At 40.3% G+C, this 19,665-nt stretch overlaps 1 protein-coding gene across 1 annotated transcript in view; it reads right to left on the reverse strand.

The window, feature by feature from the left end:
- The window catches only part of kif1b (kinesin family member 1B), a 59,797-nt gene that overhangs the window by 6,212 nt on the left and 33,920 nt on the right, over positions 1-19,665 (reverse strand). Inside the window, 24 exon segments of the mRNA XM_032572344.1 lie at positions 355-500; positions 586-647; positions 1,409-1,542; positions 1,618-1,732; positions 2,840-2,945; positions 3,299-3,383; positions 3,524-3,590; positions 3,693-3,801; positions 5,609-5,664; positions 5,998-6,116; positions 6,208-6,298; positions 6,469-6,599; positions 6,601-6,623; positions 6,922-7,018; positions 7,020-7,052; positions 7,213-7,298; positions 7,535-7,653; positions 9,767-9,831; positions 9,833-9,919; positions 9,921-10,020; positions 11,311-11,451; positions 11,808-11,986; positions 13,417-13,565; positions 14,272-14,377. Coding sequence (XP_032428235.1) covers positions 355-500; positions 586-647; positions 1,409-1,542; positions 1,618-1,732; positions 2,840-2,945; positions 3,299-3,383; positions 3,524-3,590; positions 3,693-3,801; positions 5,609-5,664; positions 5,998-6,116; positions 6,208-6,298; positions 6,469-6,599; positions 6,601-6,623; positions 6,922-7,018; positions 7,020-7,052; positions 7,213-7,298; positions 7,535-7,653; positions 9,767-9,831; positions 9,833-9,919; positions 9,921-10,020; positions 11,311-11,451; positions 11,808-11,986; positions 13,417-13,565; positions 14,272-14,377 — 2,406 coding nt within the window.

Here is a 19,665-nt window from a genome sequence, read left to right on the forward strand (position 1 = left end):
AAATGTCTTCTAGTTGCAGTGTTAAGTAGGGTTGCACCAATAAATCGACCCTGATTTCCTTAATTTTGGGAGATCCGTGATCATTCGATACTTGCATGTGGAACCGATCAGATCCACCGATTTTATCTACTTTGGCAAAGGTCTAAAAATCAGCCACTGCCCTTTTTTGCTCTGCTATGACAGAGGTTTGACTGACAGACCCACGGTCATGTCTGCACGTTTGCTATATTTAGCAAAATTCAGACAAAAAAAAAAAAATCACTATTCCTTTTAAAGATTGGTCATCAGCAACCATATGCAAAACTGCAATATTTTTTAATATGTGAATGTAAAATTTGATATCCAAATTTCCACCTCATGCAGCTGCTCGAGTTTCTCCAGCTCCCACTGGTGCTCCAGGATCAAACTGTCCCCTCTGGGCCTCCATCCGGCCAGGTTCTCCTCCCCTCGCACATAGGCCACTGAAGTATCCAGAACCTTCCTCCTCCTCCGCTGCATCCCTGTGCAGGAGAACCCGGCTTGTCAACACAAAAGGCAAAAAACAACTATTCAGATTTTTCTTTAAATCATTTTCTCCTTGTTTACCAGGGCTTCCGGTGTCGGACATCTTGCACAGGCTGAGCTCGTAGATCCCGGTGACGCGATTGCTGTAACAAAGGAGCAAAAAATAAATACATTAAATGAAAAATTTTGCCAAAAGAGTATAAAGCATGGTAATAATTGGAGATTGATTTCAACTTGAACAGACCTGACATGATTGTATGGTCAAAAACCAAAAGAATACGATCTATTTATGGTCAGTGAACACACCATACCTAAAACGCAACCAGGGCTTATTGACTACACTTATCAAAGTGGCAGTTATTACTTCCACAGACAAGTCTTAATGTTAGCTATTCAAAGTACCAGAGAAGTACTTAAAATAATTAATACATAAGAATTAAAGGAGTTTTTCTGCTGTTTGTTAAAACTACTTTTAAGCTTCAGACCGGCAGATAACAGAAATACTGAATGTTTTACAGCAATATTCTCCCTCAGTAATGGGAATGCTGGATGTAGAAATATTTGTTGCCATCTGTAAATCTCTGAGAAGTGTCCTTATTCTCAGGAGAACACAAATACAGATATCACTGATTACAATTACTACAGCCAATCATTTCATTAATTCTATGAGGCACCAAAGACAATGTAAAACATCGATTCAAATATTTCTGTCAGAGTTTTCCACTGACAGTAAAATCATGTTTTACACTCCCAGTCAAAAAGCAAAATTGTAATCAGCAGGCTAAAGTTGTACACAAAACAGAACCTCAAAACTCAGAAACTTTTTTTATTGGAGTGCTATACATCTTTATTATTATTATTATCATTAATAGATGCACCAAAGTGCATCAACCTGCAGGCTTACCAGTCAGGAGTTTTGGAGTACCCACTCCCAAAGAGGTTCCTGAGAGAACGCGGCGGGGAGATCTTAGCATCCCGGGAGTAGAACACCATGCAGATGTCTTTAGTGATGATGGCGGGCTGGATGCAGTGGTCCAGCTGAAAGCAGAGTGTGAGTGAGCCAGCATCCGAGACGCAGCGAGATCGCCGTGAGACAGAAGCGGAAAGACAAACCTCCAGATATGCAGACAGAGTCATGTAGATCTTCTCTCCATATGGAGTGACTCGGTTCAGAAGGAGGGAGTTGTGCAGCGAGCTGTCCCACACAGCTTCAAAACGATAGAACGTTCTGAAGGGGAAAAAAAAACAGAGGGAAGCAACAGGAGTTGAGCTTTCTCGCTTGAAAAAACACTGCTGTTGTGTTTCTCGTTGTGACATGGAAGGTTGGGATTTGGCTAAAGAAGCTGGTGTGTGGATGTGCACAGGTCTAGATGGCTGAAAACGAAACTTTCTCACACTTTCATCGTGACAGGATGCTGAGGACAAACACAGAGAAGACACAAAGACAAGACAAGACACAAAGTAGGAGCTGGAACATACTGAGAATAAAGTTCAGCATGATGCAACTAAAAGTAAAGCTACCTTTTTGAATATACTGATATGTATTATTTTTACAAGCCAATTCCTTTTCGGTGAGGTTACATTTATCCTCGTCTACCAGCAGGGGGAGCATTTACCCACAGACAAGTGACCTTACTGAATTTCAGGGTAATTAACGAAACAAAAAAACAAAAAAATTGAATCAAATTGAGGCCACAGTAGGTCAGCTCACGACTTTTATTTATACTAAAGTCACAAACTTATAAATCTATAAAAGTAGTACTGATCAGGGTGCATTTGCATTTAGATCGCCTTTGTCCATCAACAGTCCATCAATCTCATTTTGAGCTGAGATTTTTTGTAAATGAATGGTAATGGAAACAAATACATATCTTATGCAACAAACAGGGAAGGGAACCAAAAAGGGTAGCAAAAATCTATTAAACTTATTTCTAAAAGTCTACAGGTTCTAAAAGAGAGACATAAAGGTCCTTCATTGAAGGCCTTATGCTCTCTAATGAATGGTACCTATCAATATCCTTATCAATAGAAAGCCTGAGGACAATCAAGAGTCCAGCAGCAGCAGGAGGAAAGAGTGCACAGAATAAAAAGAGAAGCACAAACAGTCAGGCAACAGAAACAATAAAGCACATCAACAACTGTAAATTAAAAAAAAACAACAGAAAGCTCATGCAATGAATTCATTTTACCCTCAGAAACTATAAAGACAAGAACATTTTCACATATTTAAACACCAAAACATGAAAAGCCTACACAACAAACAGATGGATTTATCCCCTTGCCAGGTTTAGAGTTCATCAGAGCCAAAGTAACTCTGAGAGTCCAGTTCACGTACCTGTTAGTGTTGTGGGATGACTTGATATTCTTGGCAGAAATGATGTTCAGGGACAAGACGGCGTCGGCTGCGCTGTCGTCCACCTCGGCCTTGTTCCTGATACGACCTGATGGAGAATACAACGGCATGACGGGTCAATACTGGTCGCTCAGACTTCTTGAGCGATAAAAAAATGTTAAAAACACACACACACTCTACAAACATCTGGTCAGAGTCCAGAGGCTGAATGGAAAAAATGTGAAATGTAATTATTTGGTCCATCTGTGGCAACTACAGTGTATAAAAAGCTTAGAAAGAGAAGCTGCCTTAAGCAAAACAGAAGCCTCTCTCCCCTCCCAGAGGTATGTGTGGTATATTCGCAGTAAAGCCTCGTCTAAAGGGTTTATCCTCACTTTTTTACCCCTGTGTTACTGTGTAGTTTCCATTAGATCAAGTGAAGCTCACGGACAGATGGCTCACCTACAACCAGCTCACGAACATCCTTCCAGTGGAGCTCGCTGCCTTTCTCGTGTATAAGAGTCACTGTGATCCTCCGCTGGATCCCCTGCAGAAAAGATGAAAGGAGATCAAGATTGCAGCTTAAAAGCCACTGACAACAGAAACAACTTATACGTTCGTATTATCATAGATAGACAAGTCTTTATCTTCCTGAGTCTTGGGGAGCAGAAAATGTTCTACCCTTACCTGGTGCAAAAGGTAGGTGCCATGGCAGGGCAATCCGGCACTGTGATCCACTATAGCCGGGATGTACCTGTGTGTGGACAAAACCAGGTTAGACTTTATTGATAGGCTTCAATGCATTTTTAGAGGCTGGATTCATCCCCCTGGGAATGGTGCAAAGAGACACACTCACTCTCCGGTCGGCTCCAGCTCGCTTATCTCGAACCAGATGAGCAGGTCGTACTTGCTGACACACTGACCCAGGTTCGACTTGGTGATGGTGTTCAGCTTGGTGGCTGGAACTATCAAAAACACACAAACACCCATCAGCTAAGTATTTTAAATTTGATGTTCCACTGAATTTCAGTGTTTAAAACAAGACAACATAGTCATGTCGTATGGGCACATTGCTGAGTCTAGTGGATTATACAGGGCTTTGTAAAGGTAGAAAAGCTTCTTGGTTTTTGTCACATCCCAACCATAGACTTCAATGTGTTTTATTCAGGACATTGTGATCGAAAACAACAAAGTGAAGACAAATTTTTACAAATGAAAATATGAAAACTATAAGGTGTATTTGATTTTTTTCCCCCCATTTAATTAGTAAATAAAGCCCCTTGCAATTTAATCCAGAGGATTGTTAGAGAACATTAGTGAACAAACAACCTCTTGAAGACCAAGGCACACAGCCAACAGGTCAGGGACAAAGAAAACCGGTAAATCACCCTGAACCCAAATATGCCACAGTAAAACAGAGGTGGCAGCATCATGCTATGGGGACGCTGTTCAGACTGCGTGTGATTCTTCAAGAAAACCTACATTCTATAGATCTATAGATCAAAGTGTATTGATGTGCAAGGTCGACCTAGTCAAAGTCCAGGCCTATAATCCAATTGAGAGTCTGTGGCAAGAGATGAAAAGGGATCATCACAGACGCCATTTATCTAATCTGACTGAGCCTGAGATTCCTTACAAAGAAGAACGGGCAAAAACTTCTGTTTGTAGATGTGACTTTTCAGATTTTGAGTAGTAGCAGCTTTTTTTTTTTTTTTTTGAAAACCCACATGTCATTGTTCTTCCTTTATTGAAGTGTTTCATTACAGCATCACAAACGTGAGAAATCAATGAGTGTGAATACTTTTGCAAGGGCCTGACTGAAATGTGAAGACAGTGTGAGGAGTTAAATCACAGATCACACCTAACACTGACCGCTCCCTGCTGTCTGACACATCAGCAGGATTAAACCAGCTGATGAAACCAGCTATTCTCTCATTTGCACAATCGTTTCTGTTATATATAGCTTGACACTATTCAACTGCCATATGTAGTCTAATCAGCTGTCTTTTGCAATTAATTGTCGCTTCACAACTTGGGACGCAATTTAAATTTCTGCAAATATGGGACATCTACTGGAAGGTAGGAGCTCCAGTCAGTCTAAGCAGCAAGGGGAGGTTAGAGCTCAGCCGTCGGGACCCAAACGTGTCCGCAGCGATCACTGCAGTGCTCCGATGTGCACCTGCAAGCACGGAGCAGCACGAGAACAAAGCGCTAGTCTAATCACAAAACAGCATCTACGGGGGGGGCATCTAATGCCTCGACCGCTACCGAGTCCTGTGTACCAACCGTGGTGCTTAGGCACAGTGAACACGGGGTCGTGGAGCACTGAGAGGAAGGGGAAGTGTGAGAGCTGGTCAGCCTCGTCCTCCAGGCTGGCCACAGCGGAGGAGGCGAGGGCGTTGGCGTGCTCGGATAACGTGTCCAGCACTGTGCCGTTAACATAGCCGCTCACGAGGTAGCGGATCAACTCGATCTTACGGGTGTGGTCTGGATGGGTGATGTGCGTTTGCGTGTGTGAACGGCAGAAAGATGGGTGAGTACATGTGTGGAGAAAAAAAGAAGAGTGGGGGGAAAAAAAGGCAGGACAGAGTTGGGTAAGAGGATTATAGAGATTGTAGAAAAATGATTCAATAAGACAAAAAGGGATCCAAAGGAAGCGAGAAATGAAAAAAGGACACGTGACATATGGTTACATAACAAAGTCAAAGTTACGGGGAAATGATGGTGACAGAACATTTCACTATATCACGGTGTTGTGTGATGATTTCTTACCTGGTTTGGACAGAGGCATGGGGATGGGGTAGTATTTCCGTGACGGTGTTGGAGGACTGTTAAAGAGGAAGAAAGGACATATGTATTTTAGAGAAAAATGTGCCTTCAATGAAGAACTTTTACCCTAACCGTTGAATATTTCTACATTTTGTTACATTTAAGTCAGACATTTTTATTTGTATTTAATATGATAGGCCATCAGAAAATAGTTCCCAGTATGAATAATTTATAAACAACATTTTGCAGTAAGCCCTGAGGTAAACCTTTGCTCCCTTCAAGTGACACAAGTTTGCTGTTCTTATGTGACAACATCACGAAAAAGATAAAGATATTTTTGAAGGCACCGTATCCTACATTTCTATAGAAGGTATTTTTTAAAAGCTACCAACCTGATCAGGTCCTGGCCGTGGATGTGCAGCGGGTGCTGCTGATAGTGGCCGAACACCTCGAACACGATGGGCTTGCTCTTAATGTACTCAATAAAAGACTCTGTGACCTCCACTGAAACCTGCAAAGAAAAAAAGAAAAAGAAAAATGTAGTTTCTGGTCATAAGGAACAGTTTGGATTAAAGGAATGACGTCCACATGTCTGTACTCACATTCTGGACATGGTAGAAACCCAGCGGAGCTCCTTTGCCGGTGTTCTTCAGCGGCTCGGTGGAGAAAGCCTCATCGTGGCGATGGAGAAAACTGAAGCAAAACGTGAACACAAGTCAGAGTGATTAAATTAATTCAATTTACACACAAACGTGTAATGCTGTTGCAGTTTTCCTAAGCTGAAGGCTTGGTGAAGCATCGCAAACTGATATTTCAGGCAATCTAAACAGCGTTGCTCTTATTTTTGAAGAATGTCGACTCACTTGAACTGGCAAAAGATGTCGGCGTACTCAGGTGGGACACCGCTGGCCTGGAGGACAGTCACGCGGAAGGTGAAGATGCTCCCCACCTCCAGCTGGCCTGCTAGACCCTCACTGTGACTCAGCTTGGCGTTCTGGGATGTTGCCCAGCTTGAGGTCTGAGGAGAACAACAGGGTCATCAAAAATGACCAAAAAAAACCAGAAAACTTACAGCTGCTGACGTGTGAATTGCTCCTCTTTATTCATCACACCTGCCATTCACAAATTTTTTCTTTTTTTTTTAGCTTTGTAAAAAAATCCTCTCACACAGCAAATAAAAGCCCCTGCATTTGCCTCATTTACACGACAAAGCTCAACTTTGGATCCAGCAGGGACATCTGCCGAGCGTGTTCTCCGGCGAAGGGAAGAGAGGCTGAAAATTTACGAGTGGAGAGGTGAAAGTCTGGCGGCCGTACCAATGTCGTTGATTCTGTTGAGCTCCTCGGAGGGTGTGATGACCTCTGAGCTCTGACCCTGACCCTCCACAATGCGCAATTCCTCCAGGGACAAGCCAGGAGCGGGTCATAACCGTAGAGGGAAAGTCAGTCTGATTGGATGGATAAAAGTCGGAGACATTAGCATATAGCTGGTCTAGAGAGGGTTTGAGTGTCTAAAGTTTCTTTACCAAGTTGGTATTTTTGGAGAAAAAAAAAAATAGAAATAAAGAGTCTGAGTTTCAAACTGCTTTCATGTGACTCCAGACTCACCTTTTTGAAGTATTCATCATCAAAAGAAATCTTGGCAGTCCCCGACTGTCTAACCCCGGACCCGTAATCTGGAGCCTCCTCGTCAGCTAGAAAAGAAACAAGCTCTCCTTTTATCCCGATCTGTCACAAACCTAAACTGTCAAAGCACATCAAAGGGAATAAATAAAGGATCTGAGGGAATCTCTGCGTTGCCAGCGCATCGGATCCCTCAGGACTCTCCCACATGCTGCCATTAGAATCTCAAAGCCGAACTTAGAGCTACACATATTTTGTTAGTTGCTGTAATAATCCCAGAGCATTAGAGATCTCATTAATTACTCACCAGCTATAGCCTGGACCCCCACGCGCAGGAAGCCTCGCACCTCGCCCTTTTCTGTAACTATGGCAACCCGGTGAACAAGCGGCACAGGATACAGCAAGTTGCTCAGGTACACAAAAGCTCTGAGAGCAAAAAAAAGGGAGAAGAGAAACAATGAACAACCGCTGCAGCTGTGAGTCGCTACGCATCAATAACTGTAGCATTTATTTAGCATCTGAAGGTGGAAAGCAGAGGTTTAAAAATTTAACATGTTTAGGACAAGTTATTAAATATATACAGTAAAATATTAGTGACAACAAAGTAAATGAAAAGGCAAAAAAGACAATGTAATGAGCAAAAGCTACTTAAAATCTCTTATTATACTTAATAGTTACATTTTTGTGTCTCATAAAGTTTAACAGTGGAATGACTGATCAGCAGATTGCAGCAGTAAAGACTATATAAGAGCATTTTACAGTGTTGGCCATTGGCCGTGCTGGTCTCACTGACATTCCGTTTCGCAAGACATGATTTGCAAGTGCAGCGCTCCTAGTTACACGCTATAACAACCTGCAGCACTTCGATGAAGACTAATGCCCAAAACTAAAGCACAAGACATCTATCTGTAAAATATCTGAAGTCAAAGTGATGCAGGGAAAAACCTGCACCCATGTGTTGTCTTATTTGGATGCACCGACACTGCTTATTGCTAAGATATTATGTTTTCAGAAGGAGCTTCTCCATTTTGTACATTTTTGGTTACTCTGTGGTTACTTATGTTGCTACTTGTGTTGCAAATTAAAAGTAGCAAACCGACCAGTCTGCCACAGGCCGTTTTTTTTTTACTAACCATGCATCAGTTTACATCCACTTCAGGGATATTTGTACATATGTACAACTTTTCTATCATCTATTGAGTCTAGAGTAAGTAGTGTAAGGTAAGGTAGCTACGGGTTATTGGGATTGGAACCGCGGAAGTAATTGATCACATTTCAGGAGCAACCAAACAGAACCAAAATAAATGTAAACTAGGTGGCAACACAAAGTTAAATGTAATTAGGTAAGAGATTTCAACTCTTACTGACTGTTTGCCTCCAAAATTACTGAAAAGAAAGAAAACTAAACTACAGAAAAAAACACCTGAACGTCACTGGTTTGAGCCTAGGGGGAGGAAGTGATACAAAATGAAAAGGCAACATGGTGCAAAACCAGGGGCGCAAACTGGGCAATTTTACTTGGAGGTGTTAACAGCACTCACAGTTATATGAAACCTAACTCTATTCAATGCATTTTCATTACTTAAAACCTGCAAATTATAAGCTGTTTTCCAGCTATGTGACCATATACACAAGGAATAGCCTGTTTTAAAAACTAAAACATTGAAAAACTGCTCTAATTTCCATTAAACAGAGTTACTTAGTAAGTTCTTTTTAATAATCAGCAATCATTGGAAGCAAGCTAACGCAACCAATACATAATAAATTAGACACAGCTGTCACCTACACCATGAGTCAACAATTTATTTTTTTTACAAAACAACATATGAAGCATTAACCTTCACATTATTATAGGTGTTTTTAGACTGCTTTTAAAGGTATTTTTGTGTTTTTGTTTTTTATTTCAACTGCTAAATACACCCACTAAAGAAAGTAGATTATAAACTGTTTTCCCCAATCGGTCAAATGACAAAAGTCTGAGTTCATACATTTCCGAAATAAAATGATTTCAAAGTAACACAAAAAACCCCCGAAACAAATCAAAATGAAAACAATCCAAGTTTAAAAACTGAAAAAGCCAACAAACAGGACAAGTACTTAGTTTGACTTAATGACAACAAATAGGCCGTTTTAACAGACAGATGGGAGTTAATGCAGTCAGCAGAGTGTGGTGGTGGAGGATGAGACATCTCACAGGAGGACGACGGCAGGAGGTGATGCTGGCTTTTCATCGTTCTTAGGAACAGAGTCCAAATTAAAAGTAGATTTTCGACAGCCAACCTCGGAGCACAGAACGATGATGAATTACGTTACATTAAAAAAGTACTTCATTTATTTCCAGCTTCTCTGAGTCTGAGAAAAACAACAACTACTATTACATGTGCCTCCGTTTCTTCAATTTAATTATTTTAAATTATACTCTTATCTTTGATGCTTCAGCTACTCTTCACTGCATTCAACTAAAGTAAAACAAGCCAACAGCAGCTCTCCTGTCCCAGCCTCCGTGTGCAGAGGAAGAGGAAACGCCCAGATCACCGACCTTCCCACCAGGATGAACCAGGGGGAGCGGTCGTAGAAGGGGTCCTGCCCGTCGCTGAAGATGTCCTGAGCCCTCTTCGGTGCCCGCATCCGAGCTCGTGTCGTCCACAAACGCCTCGTCGTCTATGAAGTCCGACATCTCGCTCTGGCGCTCAGTCCGCCAGCTCGGTGATCTCAGAGTCGGAGGTGGAGAACGTGGGCGAGGGCGTTCGGTCGGCCAGGTGCTCGTTGACGCAGCCATTGAAGATGGGAGAGCTACTGGGGGAGCGAAGGTTTGGGAACGGCAGCGAGGGTAACAGAAGAGTTAAAAAAAAAAATAAAGCTTCAGAAGCTTTGTGAGGCATCAGTGATCTCATTTCATTTTGAAAGATTCTTGCTGTTTTTCTATGTTTTCAGGGTTCCTACACATTTTTCATATAAATATTTTAGACTTCTGGAGACCTAACTCTCCGGATCTCTCAGTCCTTTGCAAAACATAAAATCCTAAAGCTCACTATAACATTGCAGGAGATATTTCAAAAGTGGATTCAAATGGGGAATCTTCAAAAATAAATTAAAAGGATGGAAAGAGAAAAAAAAGGACAAGTGAAAATATTTATCCAGACCTGAAAAATACTCGGATCAAATTCCACACTTGTCCAAACTGTGTAGGAACCCTGCTTTCATTCAAATAATTAAAAAGGTAAAAAGAACTTTTAACATTAATTGCATTATTTGCATTAACTACATGCATTCATTTAAAGCAAAGGCCACTTTTGCTTTAAATAAGCTCATCAGTTTAGGATTCATTTCATAAAGAGCCGGCATTAAACTAATCGCAGGTGTCACAGCAAATACCAGAAATGGTATTTTAAACCAACACTGAATAACGGCACATTAATGGATTAGCATGTAAATCTCCTCATGTAGCTGTCTGAAAGAGGATAAAACACAAAACGCCAACATTCCCACCTCATCCAACCCCCATGTTAACATGAATTATAGAACGCATCAGGAAGAGCATGGCAACCAATGACGATACAAAGTGATTCAGAAATAAAGGGAACACAACAAATGGTTACAAAAACTCAAAATGTGATGTGAAATAAAATAAATACACATTCAAATAAAAAAAAAAAAATCAGAAAAACAAATAAAATGGACAAACAAATTTAAATAATGAACAAAATATCATCTGGTATAAATGACAAAACATGATGTGGGAAACATGTGATATGACTGACACATGAATCTCCAATGAGAAGTGATGGCAATGAAAAATAAAATCCCTCAAGAAATCCTAAAAGCTTCAGTACAGCTTTGGTAAATAATACCGTTTTAAAACAAAATTTTAAACACAAATGAATAAATCTAATTGCTCTTCTTAAAAAGTGTAAACAATGAACAATGTAGCAACATTTTTTAAGCCAGCTTAAATACCCTGATACTGGTAACCAACCCTTCCCTGGTACTGTTTAACAAGTAAAAAGCAAAAAAAAAAAAAAAAAGAAGCAAGAACCAAAACTATTTAGTTGAAATGTGTAGTGTTCATATTCGGCTACAAACCTCCCAACGAGCTTAAACCAGTGGAAACGGTCGTAGAACGGGTCGTTTCCTGTCAGAGTTCCCTCTCCATCGCCGTCCTGGTGAGTGGAGGCCATTTCTCCAGCGCGGTCGTACATCTCCCTCATCTGCTCCAGCCTCTGCCTGTAAATGACCACATGCACTCAGGATTAATGGATGCAGGATGGAAATTTACAAGCTCACAAAAAAAAAAAACTGGAGGGGGAGAAAAACCGATAATGTTCAGGCGATTTGAATTTGACTATTTTCTCTGTAGAGATAAAAAAAAAAAGGCAAAAATAATTCAAAACAATTGATTTTTAAAATACTGTATAAAATAACTTCCTTCACATTTTTGAAACTCCTACTACAGATGCCTATATCTAAAGTCAGAGCAATAATCGAACAGTTTGCAACAACTGTAGAAGACACCGTGTAGTCCAACTACTCTCATGGCTACATCATATAGCATCATGTGTGCAAATTAAGGTAATTATTACTTGAGTTTTTCCAGGGACCAGTAGTGTGTAGCTCCATTCTTCAGGTCCTGAACCTCGACAGCGACCACGGTGCGAGGGAAGGGTCTCGGGTCGCGTTCCTTCTCCGGCTCTGGGGGCAGGAGTTCAGGGGGCAGTGGAGAGTACAACGTGTCTGTCAGCAGGACGAACTGGAACTGGACCTGAGGAAGAGGGAGAATTTAGAAAGGACCTCACCCTCAACGAGTCGCTTCAAGCCTCAAACTATTACCAAAACTTGACTTTAAAACATCCAGAGAATGAAAACTCAAGATGAAAACACTGTGGAAAGTGGACTCTACTGTAGCATCTTGCAGTTTATGTGGAGTGTAAATCCCTTGGCTTCCTGGTGGAAGGTAAACTATAGCGAACCAGCTTCAGATTTGTTCCCACTTCCATTTGTCTCAAGTGACAGTGGATCAATGCTGCATTCTGGATGATTTAAAAGTCAGACTAGAGCACCGCTCCTCCACCATTTTTTCCCTCACCCCACATTCAATCAACATTACATTAAAGTGTCACATCCTGAGCATGTAAAACTGTGAGGGAGATGCAATGTTTTAGCTAAATAATATCAAAGGTAAGACACACAAAGTCCACCAGAGTCATCATGTGTACTTTGGACTCAGTTTTCTGTTGTGACTGCCAAAAACTGTTTGACTTCTAAACATCAGCGGATGCTTTTGGTCTCCCTTGTGATGCTCTGCATTGCCTGAAGACATCACACACAGTTTGTGTTTAGAAATCTAGTCGGCAGACTATGCCAAGTGTCATTTCTAGTCACACAAACTATTAGAGGATCATTTAAAAGCTGCAAGAACGAGAGAGAGATGCCACTCAAAAACACCCCAAATTAAACATTTTATTCAATAATAACTGTCTTCTCATGGGACAAACCAGTCTAATTCAGTCAAATACAATTTACTCCAAAATTGTCATACATAAAATACCAATAAAAGTACCAATATGACTAAAACTGCCCATCTAAAGTAGACCTACTTATTTATCCATTTTGCATGATCATGCAATAAGTATTAAGGACAGGCCACAGGCTGTATTTTAGTATTTTAACTGGATAATCTCAAAAACTCTCTGATCCAATTAAAGCTCTGACTTTGATCCACTGAGAAAAGGTTAAGGTAATACAAAGCATAAATTACCTAACAGCGCCACTCATTAAGCATGATGTACATGTCATATTTCCGTATTATAAACAATTTCCGGAACATTTCAGAAAGATACCAAAAAAGGGAACCCAGGAGAAGACCAGACTTTAAATGAAAAAAACTTAATTTGCATTATAAATATTGTGCGTTTCACCTCCAGCAAATGCAATTAATCCACATTTTCCTCAGTCTCAGTCTTGCATGTCATTGTGATTTCATCACCATTCTCCATCAGCTTTTGGCCTCTTGGACCCAGTTTATCTTTATTTCTTTGAAGAATCAAAGTTTACCCAAATGACTCATTATTGGCGTGCAGAGCGGGATAGCATTACCAAATATTGCATCAGACCTGGTCCTCTGTTATAGCAGTATAACACACATTGTTATATTCATCGTAACAACATTAACAGCAGCATGATTTCTCTCACTCTTTTCTTCAGCTCCACACTGATGGCGTTGGCCTCCTTCAGGTACACGGCGTTCCCCCACAGCTGGTCACGCAGGGAGGTGAACTGATGGTACCTCCACTTCCTGAAGGCCCACTGAGCCAGCTCAAACTCATGCTGTGTCCACGGCACTGTGGAAAACACACCAAGCAGAGGTGACATCAACATAATGCTCACGGCGCATTTTAAAGGCAAATTAGACCAGGGGAAAAAATTCTGAAAGGTCTTTACAGAGCCGTTTGGATTGTTTAAGCCTCTCCACGGGTTCAAAGAATGTTAAATTAATGGAAGAAAATCAGCATAATTCATAATGTGGAGTCCTGAAGGCAAATTTCCTGCAAGAAATGACTGTGCAGAGACAGTAAGACCGTTTTAAAATCCAAACTGGACTATTTTTCCAATTCAGCTCCATCACAATTTCTAAAAGTGTCAACTTACCAACAGCAGCTGGACTTAAAACTTCAAGCAGATGCCAGTAAGGTGTTAAAAATGGAAAATGAAATTAGGAGGAACTACAGTTGTCTGACTTTTTAAGACAATTTGTAGCCAACGGGCTGAAACATTAAAACAGTACGGTCATTTAAACATCTAGTAAACTGTTATGTTGGATTAGATTTATGAATCTATAGTCTGATTTCAATTAGTATCTTTGGTGGGAAATTAGAATGACTATTAATATGTCTTAGAATAAAAGATGACTATAGAAAAATTATATACGCACATCCCAGTAATTTAGGCTCTGGACACAGAATGTGGAAGAAAACACACAGGCTCATTTATTTATATACTTTTCATTCTTGGCTAATGCAGAAAAAGAAACATCTTCTTAGTACACACCTTCCTCCTCTTCATCCTCCTCCAGCTCTGCCTCATCGGGCGTCTCTGCGACCAGAGAGCGCGTCTCCACCTGCTTCTGGAGCTCCTGCAGTTTGCTCTCGTAAACCTGGACACCAACACACAGGGGGACATGGACAGCTGTCCATCAGCTGCACACACAGGTGAAATCAGCAACACAATTCAGCCCAAATAACAGCCCAGGACTGATTCCAGGAACTTTGTTGCTGAAAACTTTGATCATTTATCCAAAGACATTTGTCTGCAACATAAGGGTAAGTTTGAATTTTTTGCATAATCTAGAATGATGGCAAATAAGTATGTTGCAACATGTCAGTACACATTAAACAGCAGCATACTTCTGCACATTGTGTAAAATATTAATAGCCTAGAAAATGTACTACTTGGAACAACAAGAAACAACAAAAAAACCATATCCAAACCGATTTGTAAATCAGAAAGCAAAACCCATCAGCATACATTATTAAAATTTAAAATGCCAAGTGATTTTTTTGTTTTTTTTGTTTTTGCTTCAGTGGGAGAAGAAAAGAACCGAGAGAAGCTGAGTCAAACGTAATCCAATGAGGGGCGCCATCATCATCATCATCATCATCAGAGAAGGACAGGCAGGCTGTGGTCCCGATGACCTCATCCTGTTTGTTCACAGTCTTCTGGGAAAACAATGAAGCCTTTTCATCTGGTGCTGACCTCCTCGCCTCGCTGCTGAGAACTACCGACAAACCGAAACCCGAACTCGCTGCTCGACTGAGAGAAGACTTACGTCGTAAAGCTGGCAGAACTGTCACCATCATAAGAAACGTCATACATTAGATTCAGAGTCACAATGCGCATTTAAAGTGTTTAAATATTTTAGAAATGTAATACTTATAGGCTTTGAAAGCCAAATGTAAGGCCTATTTCCAACACACACTCATTTGTGCAACACTATCAGTGTATGATAATCGCCATCATGAGAAACAAAGTGAATTTTAATGGATTACAATTCACATGAGCAGAGTACTGGACTCTACCTATTCAGGACTTTTTACCTCGTCTTTCACAGCTTCTAAAATATTAAGTGCTGCATCCGTCCTCATCACAGCATTTTTAAGTTACCTGAACTAAACTCTGCTTCTGACACCTGTTGTTTTATTTGGGACTTCATTTCAGTCACACTCTTCTCGAGGAAGTTTTTTTTTTTTTTTTTTTTTTTTAAATCACCTGCCATTAATGTGAGCATGTGCTGCAAAGCTTTATTATTGGCTCGTATATTTCTTTCCCACAAACTGTTTTTACTCTTTACAGTGACATTCCCAGCAAACAGAGAGTGCGTTGGCTGCTGCACCATCCTGTCCTTCAGTGTCACGTGACCTGCTTCTGCAGACTGTCATAAATACCCCCCGCCCCAACACACACACACACACACACACCACACACACACACACACACACACATCTGACTGCACAGGGAGCAGATGAAACACTAGTTAAGTTTCTTCCCCTTCAAAGCAAAATGCTAAGTAGGGCTACTTGGTTAGGAAAAAAAATATGTAAAATAATAATGAACTGAGTTCATGTTTAAATCATGATTACTAAACACAAGAAATTAGTTTTCCATTTAGGTATGCAACCAACATCGACCACCTGGATAGACAAAAATGTTGACAAAACCAACAAATTCAGTGATTTACCTTAGTGCAGCAGTTTAAGTCAGATAAAGAATATTATATTTACTCCCTGCCTAGATGAGGAGGTCTGGCTCCAGCTGGTGATGGACTGGAGCAGCCAGGCATCACAGAGACCTGTGGGTCGGGGGAGAAGCCCACGACAGAACCCACTGATCGTTGAGATGAGCAAGAACAGTATGTACTTCCCCAAGTCTCCAAAGAATTTACAACATCACCAGAAAAAGCTGCAGAATTGTCAAAAGTCACAAAAAAAAAGTCAGGAGAGGGCTATGGAAGTTTGCTAAATATGTCGACAACATTGTTGACTGGACAGCACTGGTTCAGGTGGAAGCATAAGTCTGTCAGACAGACAGACGTATGCTGGATCTTCAGACAGACAGAAGCATAATTGCAAATCTGAATATGGCCAGAATAATAAAGAATTGATTTTTTGATGAGGTATTTTGATTACTTGACGCCAGAACCCTAGTCAGGGTTTCCCTCAGTGTATTATAAGCCTGGCAGGCCACCAGGCTTTACTTGCCCCCCACCTGTCTAAGTGTTGTGTCTTTATTTAAATCTTTACTTATACACCAGTAACAGTGACAGTAAAGACAGATTAAGCTAGGGTTTATAGTTGACACATTGAATTGTGCCTTCCCTTCACCTTCCCATTGACCTCATGCTATTATTTCACTTTATGATTCCTGCACATGCACAGTTACAAATGTTTTGTAACTGTCAATATTTTTCAACAGAAAAACATGATGGGCTGCTAGTGAACTGACCTAGTGCACCTACACCCGGGGTAGCAGGTTCTCTGGGGGAAACCCTGCTAGTGCCACGTTTATGAAGTAAGAGAACAGTTTTCTTTGGAGGATTTGTCCACACATTAACTGGGCTACCATTAAAATATGGTATGAGCCAAATTATTAGGAGTCATTCAGCGTAGCACTGCAGGCAACTGAAGACATCGGCAGAAGGAGGAAATCGTGAATTTCTTTAAACAAAACAAAAACAAACTAATAATGTAAATGGGGTTCCACATGCTCAGTGGTAGAGCAGGCACATCATATTCACAGTCCTCAATGCAGATCCGGTCCGAATCCTGTCAATCTACTAAGGAGTAAAGGCAATTAATTCCACAAAGACTTTACTGAAAATAAAAATAACTGCTGTTGAATGTGTCGCTTTGGAGGCATCTATTGAAACAGAAGACATCCTGCAGAGACTTGAGTTACTGCTGTCAAGACAACCTACCAATGCAGTTCCATGAACATCACTGATTTACATGGAACAATAGTAAACAATGAGATACTGATGAAATTCAGAGCTTTGGGAATTGCACTGTCAAATGTCCATAATTAAATGAGTATGACTACAGACTAAAAGTCCTGATTGGGATCTCTGTAGGTCTACAATTTTATCCTGTACAGTATTGAAGAAAAACAAACAAAAATAAAACTCTTTAGTAGAAAACCTTCAAATAAAAGTAGGTAATTTTATTTCAGTCATCATTTGAAAAATAAATTCTCCAGCAACACACATGTGTCCTTTTTTTTTGCAAATATACTTGTAAATAATATTCATCAGGTCTTATAGGTCTGGAGAAAATACCTAATATACTGTAAAAGCAACAGCACACACAGTCAAAATGAGGCACATACTGATGATTAAACAACAAGATGCACAACACTTGTATCGAGGTTATGTGTTTTTCAGAAGAAAAGCATACTGTACAGAGTTCATTTGATGTTTTATGCACACTTTCCAGTCTAACTGGTTACCATCAGAACTGGAGCAATTCCGGAATCGCTTTTTTATAAGGAGCAGGTCCTATAAGTTTAGGACTTCTAAGATGTAACATGCAAAAATAGATAGTCATCGAGGGACAGTAATCATTACATTCAGTCTGATAGTCTTTAAAACATATTCCTTAAGCATTTGTTTCTGATTATATGTTATGAGAATTATTGGGGTGACTTAGAGCTGCAGCTGGAGCAAGTAAAAGTCATGAACAGACAAATCTTTCTGCTAAAACTATTCGAAGCAGCTACAGCACAGTAACAATCGGTGGGAAAAACAGATGTATTTCTCCGAATGATTGCTTTTTCTGTCTGGATCCAACAAAAACTAAACAGTCCTCAAAATCTCATTTGATATGGACATTTCTCCTGAATAACAAGTATGCAAACATTTCAAGTCGTTGCCCTTCCTCCAACATTTTTTAAAGGCCAGACTTTGGGAACCATGACAACACTCAGTGGGTATCCATTGACACAAAGTGAGCTCTGTGCTTACCCAATGAACCACAAGACTAAAATTTTAAGGCTGGACTACATTTTTTTAAATATGCAGTACAATTTACATGGTGAAGATTTTATGACTTGGGGGGGAAAAACTGCTGAATTCTTCAGAAAGGTTTTGACTATAAACTTAATATCTCAGCTGTGTGTCTCAGCATTTCAGCATTAAATCCTGGAGCTTAATGAGCTCCAGGATTTGAAGAAATAATAGATATCTGATAGGGGGAGGGTACAAAAAAATCTAAGAAATCAAGTTACAGGTGTAAAATAACCATCACTGTGCTCCCTAGGTAAATACACAGCTTACCAAAGACTTGGAGTGCAAATACTTTAACAAAAGTGGTGGCAGTTACATGAAAAAAAGCACAAGAAAGGATACAAATCACAAAGCTGCTTGCAAAAACAACTGAACTTTTTGGTGTGTTGTGAAGTTTCTTAAAAAAAAGAAGAAAAAGAGCCAGCACAGTGAATACATAGGAAAAGAAAAAGAAAATACTGAATTGCAAATGCATAGCAGGGTTAATAAAGTTAGTGCATAAAAAGGCACTTATTGAATATCACACACAATTACTACGATCTCAGTCTTGAGTTAAAAAAGGCGCACCTTTCACTGGTGCTTCAAGTTCTTCAAATTTAAATGAGCAAGAATAGTTTGATTGCTAAGTAAGGAGAATGGTGATTTGTGATTTGCATTAAAAGAAAATATCTAAAATTGCAATAAGGACTCGTTTTTTTCCATCTGGAAGTCAGTCAAATGGCACAAAAATGAAATAAATACCAACTGCTTTCTGTTCCTCATTTGGGCAATAACATGCCATAGTGCTGCGGCTTGAAACATTCGTCATCAAATCAATACTAAAATGATAAAAATGTAAACTCAGAGATTCAAACATGAGCATAATTTTGGCAAATCAAAGCATGACTCATGAATTGTCGTACATGCTGATAAATGAAGAGGCGAAGCGTTGCTCTCCTGTTAAAAATAACCCCCTTATCGTCTTGTTGGCCTTAAATCCTTGTGACTCTCTCAATGCTCCTGAAGACGACCGACACACACATACACACACACAATGCAGCAAAAACTGATAAAAATTAGGAATAACATGATCATGATGATGAGAAAAGGTCTTTTTTTTTTTTACATTTTGAACAACACTTGGATCAACCAGTAACACATTTATCAAGTGCAATAGTCCCAGTCAGTTTTGCTGTTGTGATCTGTAATGCTGTTTGCCTAAAAGTAAAAGTGTCTGAAACTAGTTCTGTCCCTCTGTCAGTCAGACTGCCGTCTCTCTGCTGGCTTTTAGATTGGGAGCGGACATTTGCCTGCGCATTCGTGGAGGCGGCTGAAAGCTGAAAGGAGGGTTAGCAATGGTCGGCGTGGTGGTACTGCTGGTAGCCGCCGAAGCCGCCGTCTGTGTACAT

This window comes from Xiphophorus hellerii, chromosome 1, assembly GCF_003331165.1.
Source record: "Xiphophorus hellerii strain 12219 chromosome 1, Xiphophorus_hellerii-4.1, whole genome shotgun sequence".
Lineage (NCBI taxonomy): Eukaryota > Metazoa > Chordata > Actinopteri > Cyprinodontiformes > Poeciliidae > Xiphophorus > Xiphophorus hellerii.